Source organism: Hibiscus syriacus, unplaced genomic scaffold (genome assembly GCF_006381635.1).
Source record: "Hibiscus syriacus cultivar Baekdansim isolate YM2019G1 unplaced genomic scaffold, ASM638163v2 tig00117034_pilon, whole genome shotgun sequence".
Classification (NCBI taxonomy): Eukaryota; Viridiplantae; Streptophyta; class Magnoliopsida; order Malvales; family Malvaceae; genus Hibiscus; species Hibiscus syriacus.
The window spans coordinates 3,556,342-3,563,441 of NW_024063533.1; the positions used below are offsets into that span (position 1 = coordinate 3,556,342).

Below are 7,100 nucleotides of genomic sequence, written 5' to 3' on the forward strand. Positions count from 1 at the left end.
AAAACCAATCACAAACTCGAACAAATATATATATATGAACAAATATAACTACATCGGTAAACAAATCATAATAGGAGATCAAACTATTAAAAGATCACAAACATTTGTATATCAAAGCCAAGCATTATGAGAAAACTATCTCCAAACATGAACTATATATCTAATCCAATCTGATGGTTCGAAGTAGGGAAGATCAACAAAATAGCTAATAAGTGTCATTTTGATCAGTTGAGGCGATGTCAAATTTAACCCTAAAAAATAAAATAAAAATAAACAACCAAACGACCAATATAAAAGACCGAAAACGTGCCAAAAGCAAAGGAAACATGTCATAAAGGCATAAAAAAACGTACTATAAAGACTTAAGTAATAATGCGATATAAGAAAATAAAAGAAAAGTAAGGAATAAGATTATCGACATAAATAGCTAAACTTCATATCAATCTTATTTTATTACTGTTCCCACAATAATAATCATTTAAAAATATTTAAAATAATTAACAATACTATTCAAAAATAGTAATGTAGAAAAGGCATGCAAATAATAATAATAATAAATCAAATAATCAAAATATTGTATCTATTCAATAGGCCTAGGGCACTATTGCCAACAAACTCATGGCAGCAAAGAGCAGCGTATTAAGAGAGAATATTAAAGGAACCAAAAACAAAGATGTCACGTAGAGCGGTGAAATAGATGATGATAATCATGGATGGTGGTCGATGTAAAGGGATGAATAGAATTTTAAAAAAGAAAATTAGGTGGACAACACATAGCTTTCATATCAACGAAAAATTAACCACATCAACCAACATGTTGTTTGATTTAACATCCGAGTGATTAAAATAGGACAATGTTAAAGTTGAGTGAAAAATTGAATTTTTAAAATTTTTCTGACCAAAATAAGAGTAATAATAAAGTTAAATGATTAATTTGTAATTTTCCCAAAATTAAATACATAATTAGTATTGCATATTTGAAGATTATATTAGTATATGAGCCTTAAAGTACAGGCCCAGTAACATTTAAAAATTAAATTTTCATTCAACCGTTATGGAAAATGGGTTTCTTTGATCAAAGTTGAAGCCCAATATTTTATCCCCATCGGATTCTTCACACGTGTCAAATCACATAACGGTTACATTGCCGCCCACTAATCAGAGTGGGACCTGATCAATAGAAAAAAATCAAAAATAGAAACGCTGAGAAACGGAAGAGTATCCCAATGCAAATATTTCATTTTCGCTTTCGAGCCTTTGCGATTAAATAAACCATTCTTCCTTCCTCTCTTCTATTCTGCAAGGGCCATGACTGTTGCCACCGCCGCCGCCGCCCATTCCAAGAAGCTGATGAAGCTTACTCTCTCCCTCTTTGGCAATGGTTTCAACTCCTCCAAATGGTAAAACCCTCTACTCTCCTTTCCTTTCTTTTCTTCTATTTCTCTTTAAACCAAAACTTACACCTTTTTTTACAACACCAGTCAAGAACAGATTTTTCTATTCTGGCTTTCCATTTCTTTAACATCTTTTGTTATTTACCCTAGCAAAACAGCGGCCAAAATGGCGGTTGCGAGGATAAAGCTACTCAGGAACAAGAGACAAGTGGTGGTGAAGCAAATGAGGCGTGACATCGCCCTGCTTCTTCAGTCCGGTCAAGACGCCACTGCCCGCATTCGAGTAATTTTTTTCTTTTTTACTCTTTAGTTTACTATTAGCATCGATTCATAGTATTTAGATTTTGTTTCTGATTTTGTAATGGGTGTTGTAGATTGAGCATGTCATAAGAGAACAGAATGTTTTGGCTGCAAATGAGTTCATTGAGCTCTTTTGTGAGTTAGTTGTAGCCAGGCTTTCCATCATTAAAAAGCGAAGGTGAGTTGGTTATTTTACGTTCTATAGATTCTCTTTACATAAAAAAAAAGGTACCTAAAGGCGTCCAATTGCTCCAGGGAATGCCCTGCTGATCTAAAAGAAGGGATTGCTAGTTTGATATTTGCGTCCCCAAGATGTGCTGAAATCCCAGAGCTGATAGAAATCAGAAACATTTTTGAGAAGAAATATGGAGCAGATTTTGTAGTTGCAGCCACTGATCTGCGACCCAACTGCGGTGTTAATCGCTTGGTTAGCTTTCTCTTCTATCATTTGCCTGTTCCATTGTAGGATATCAATGTAGGTTAAGACTGACAATGCCTTACCTCTGTGTCTGTGCCTACAGCTGATTGACAAGCTCTCGGTGAAAACACCTACAGGTGAAGCAAAATTGAAAGTCATGAAGGAAATAGCTAAGGAGCACAATATAGAATGGGATATATCTGAATCAGAAAAGGAGCTGCTCAAACCTCCTGAAGACCTTATAGTTAGTTCCTAACTTCATTCGGTCTATAAGTTCAATCATTGTTGTTTTAATAAACTTATGTTCTTTTTTTTACTAAATGATGAATAGGAGGGGCCACGTTCATTCGTTAGTGCTTCCAGCTTACCTGTGAAACATGCTACAGTTCCGTTCCCTGAGCCGAAAGAGTTGACGACCAGGTAACTGTTTGATGAATTTTCAAACAAATTTTTCCCATCATTATTTGCTCTTACTGTAAAAAATGTGGCAGAGGGGAAGAGGACCCTGTTCGTTTTAAAAACACTGTTGCAGCCGCTGAAGCTGCTGAAGAATCTGCGAAAAGAGCAATTGCTGCAGCACAAGCTGCTGCATATTTGGCCAACCGGAACAGTAATCTATTTAGTGAAGCCTCCGGTTGTGTTAACTCCACTCTTGGATTCGTTCCAACCAATCCTCCTGGACCTAGGGGAATCAATGAATCTCGGAGTTTCGGAACGTTTTTCGCTCCAAGTAGTGAGGAAGTAAGACCCAGCAACGATGAAGGTGGGAAGACCTGGAGGAGACACAGCTACAATAATGCCCCTCCTGCATATTCAGACATAAAGTTTGATGAATCAGATTGTGATGAAGAAATAGAAGCAGAAGATGATCTTCCACCTCCAGTATCTCATGATGATAAACGTGATTCTTCTATTCATCGTGTTCACCCGAAATTGCCGGATTATGATGATCTTGCAGCTCGTTTTGAAGCTCTCAAGTTCCGCAAATCACTACCATGAGAATTATATTATTGGAATTCGGATATTATATTGTTACATATACGATGTTAGAATGCAGTTGTATTGTCACTGTCCTTGAAACAAAGAGATATCTGTCATTTAAAATTTATTAAATAATAGTAAGATTCTATGCATAAATGTTGTTATATTGACTAGTTCTCTTCATAAATGTCGTTATGCAATACAAGTAGAAACTTGAAATTAAAACACACTGGTCAATGTAATTTACTTTCTGTTGAATAATTGGGTAAAGAAAACAGAAAAAATACAAGAATTTTAATGAGGTTCAGCAATGTGCTTACGTCCTCAGTGCCTTAGGCGGTTTTAGAATTTTTATTCAATTCAATGTCTCATAGATTTAGGTTGCGTCTCCTTTTATAATAAAAAAACTCTGGTACATATTTACAAAAATAACTCTGTACCATACCGCGGGGCCGTAACCCCCGCACCCCCAACTCACATAATCGTAACCCCCATTACAAGACTTTCTCGGTATATTTATGAGACATACCTAACAAATCTCCACTTTGGTGAATATCCTGCCCCTTAGGAAACATTCAATGTGGGTTGGGTTACCTTACTTCTTTAACAACTAGAAACACTCAACAAGTCCAAGCAATGCATGAACTTGTCTGTCGTAACTGGTTTGGTGAACATATCAGCGGCATTCTCATCAGTATGTACCTTCTGAAACAAAATCTCTCCAGATGCAACCAACTCTCTGATCTTATGAAACCTTACATCAATATGCTTAGTTCTAGCATGATATACCTGATTCTTAGCCAAGTGAATAGTACTTTGATTGTCACAAAGCAACTGAACTCCACCTTGCTGAACACCCAACTCCTTCACTAAACCAGTAAGCCATAAAGCTTCTTTTGCAGCTTCAGCCGTTGTCATGTATTCAGCTTCAGTTATAGATAATGTCACAACAGATTGAATAGTAGACTTCCAACAAATAGGACCTCCACCAAGAGTAAAGACATACCATATCGTAGATCTTCTATTATCCAAGTCACCCGTATAGTCTGAATCCACATATCCTACAACCAAAGGATTATCCCGCTGACTATCAAAAACCATTCCATGTCCCACAGTACCCTTTAAGTACCTAAAGATCCACTTGATTGTTTCCCATTGTTTCTTATCAGGTTTAGACATGTACATACAAACTTGACTAACAACATGAGCTAAATCACGACGAGTACATACCATTGCATACATCAAGCAGCTAACAACATTAGAATACGAAACTTTTGCCATATCTTCAGCTTCCTTATCTGTCTTAGGGAACTGTTCTGATGAGAGCTTAAAGTGATTCGCCAATGGAGTGCTCACTGGTTTTGTGCTGCTCATCGCAAACCTTTCTAGCATTTTCTCAACATAACCCCGTTGAGATAGCCACAGTTTCCTTGATTATTTGTCCCTGCAAATTTTCATTCCAAGAATTTTCTTTACAGCACCTAAATCTTTCATATCAAATTCCTGACTCAATAAAGTTTTCAAATCGATAACATCATCCATGTTCTTCACAGCAATTAACATATCATCAACATACAGTAACAGAAAAATAAAATAACCATCATCAAGGCTCTTAACATAGACACAACAATCATACTCACATCGCTTGTAGTCAATCTTGATCATATAGGAGTCAAATCGTTTGTACCATTGTCTCGGAGACTGTTTCAACTCGTACAAAGATTTCTTCAATCTGCAAACTAAATGCTCGTTTCCAGGTTAAGTGAAACCTTTAGGATGCTGCATGTAGATCTACTCCTCTAAATCACCATGCAAAAAAGCAGTTTTCACATCCATTTGCTCTAAATGCAAATCCCAACTAGCCACCAATGTAAGTACTGCTCGAATTAAAGTGTGTCTGACCACAGGAGAAAAAATATCAACATAATCAACTCCTTTCTGCTGTGAAAAAACCTTTGCTACCAAACGAGCCTTGAACTTCTCCCCCTCTTTTTCTGTTACTGTTGGTTTCTTCTTATACACCCATTTGCAACCAATCAGCTTCTTACCCTCAGGAAGGCGAACTGTAACACCCTTAACCCGTATATGTCTCGATATACGAGTTAAAGATGTCACATCAAACTGAAAACATTTACTGAACTAAAATTTTCGTAAAAAAATGTTTCTTTGAAAATACTCTTGTTCTAACTTTAAAAATCTATTTTAAAGTATATTTCAGATTATAATTTATTTCTTTATTACAGGAAAATAAAATCATTATTTATTCAGTAATTTTACTAAACCATGTCTTTTCGTAAAACCTTTTAAAAACATAATAATGTAATAAATTCTTGTCATGCATAGTTACCAATAAAACTAAACTAAGTAAAATAAACTAAAATAGTTCTAGTTTACTATTACAATTTATTTAAAATAAATACGATAATTAGAAACTATTGATATAATTATACATGCCACTATAAGTCAAAAGAAACATCATAGATGTCTTACTGATACTGATGATATGTATGTCTTTCCAAAAGATGCTCCGATAGCTCCTTACTGATCGTACTTATCCTTACTAGAACTTACGCATGAAAATCATCACGCGCTAAATATAACTTAGTGAGGCAATAATACTAAAGGTGAGAATAATTAAATAAAATATCAAAATATATAAAATCATTAAAATAAAATAGACTGAAATTCTTCAGAACATTCAAACCAGATATCTCATGTTGAACTTTATAATAAACCTAAAAATAATCATCTGATAATTTTCACAAGATCATAAATAATCAGATAAGCCAGAATAATCAATTCATAATTCTTTGTAGTCAGACACTTTTCAGAACTTTCTTATTTCATTTTTATAGCCCAAGTATATTTAAGAATATAGATACGTGAGTCAGACGAGTGTGCGCAATACAGATATCAGATCATCAGTCGGAACAGATAAGCACACACAGTGCTATCACAACGGAAATAACAATATGCACACCAGGTGCATTCAGATCATAATATATATATACTAGTGTACACTCCGGTACACCACAGTATATCCAAATCAGAACAGATAATCACTCCACCTCATGGCATGCCAATTGTACCTTTGACTCTCAATATAACATACAATGTGCTTTTAGTTCATTTCTTAACCATTTGATAAACATCATATCAGAGTCGAAAATATATTTAATTCATATTCTTAAAATGTGACATGGACAGTTCATGTCCAAAAACTTTCATAAAACTATTAAAAAAATTATGGATATAATTTCATAATCAAAACATAATTCATATCTTTGAAATAATAAGGTGAGGTTGACTTATCGCAAGTCGTACTCGATCAAATATTAAATAAATTGCACTCACCTTTGCCTCACTTAAGAACTTGTATACGATAATACTAGTCACAAGCTTTGTCCTTTCCTTTCAGATTGTTCGGATTGCAAGTTTTTTGTAATCTGACAATACGAAATTATAACACAAAATGTTTAAACTACATATTAGTATCGTTCTATATCAGCTCATTTTTACATTTGAGAATCTATAAAAAAAATCGATAACTAAATCGATATCAACCTAACTCTAACTCCATTATAACTTCAAATTCTCAAACACTTATTCATTCCACAAATAATTATTCCCAACATGATCTTCAACTTTTACCAATTATAAAATCAAACCACATATTTTAAATTCTTTCCAGAATTAAACTCAACTTTTCCTTTAATTTCATAATAGCTCTTCACTATTATGATCATTTCCATTAAATATAAATTTCCAGCAACTAATAAAAGTTCAAATCAATACTTCAACCTTACAACTTGATAACTTGAAATTCATCCCAACTTAATACTTAACTCCAAAAAGCAGCACACTTTCCAAAATTTCCAGAATTATTCTAACTCACCCAAATGGTACTTTTACATTTAAAAATTACTCTTCATCTTCTAATCAATTTCAACTTAAATTCTAAAGTTTCCATATTCAGACAACTTGCACTACCTTTAAAGAATCAATAT

The 7,100-nt window shown here is 34.2% G+C and overlaps 1 protein-coding gene across 1 annotated transcript; it reads left to right on the forward strand.

Annotated features, from left to right (window-relative positions):
• The first annotated feature begins 1,257 nt into the window (after window positions 1–1,257).
• LOC120196677 (IST1-like protein) lies at window positions 1,258–3,147 on the forward strand. The gene is made up of 7 exons (XM_039198420.1): window positions 1,258–1,400; window positions 1,545–1,677; window positions 1,769–1,872; window positions 1,950–2,121; window positions 2,216–2,356; window positions 2,444–2,532; window positions 2,604–3,147. The coding sequence occupies exons 1-7, from the start codon at window positions 1,309–1,311 to the stop codon at window positions 3,109–3,111; spliced, it is 1,239 nt and encodes a 412-aa protein (XP_039054351.1). The 5' UTR covers window positions 1,258–1,308; the 3' UTR covers window positions 3,112–3,147.
• The last annotated feature ends 3,953 nt before the right edge of the window (window positions 3,148–7,100 follow it).

Bases quoted from the DNA above. Each gene is read 5' to 3' on its own strand.
- LOC120196677 (XM_039198420.1), top strand. From the start codon at position 1,309: ATGACTGTTGCCACCGCCGCCGCCGCCCATTCCAAGAAGCTGATGAAG. The intron at 2,357-2,443 runs GTTAGTTCCTAA...AATGATGAATAG, and splicing joins AACCTCCTGAAGACCTTATA to GAGGGGCCACGTTCATTCGT. The intron at 2,533-2,603 runs GTAACTGTTTGA...AAAATGTGGCAG, and splicing joins CCGAAAGAGTTGACGACCAG to AGGGGAAGAGGACCCTGTTC.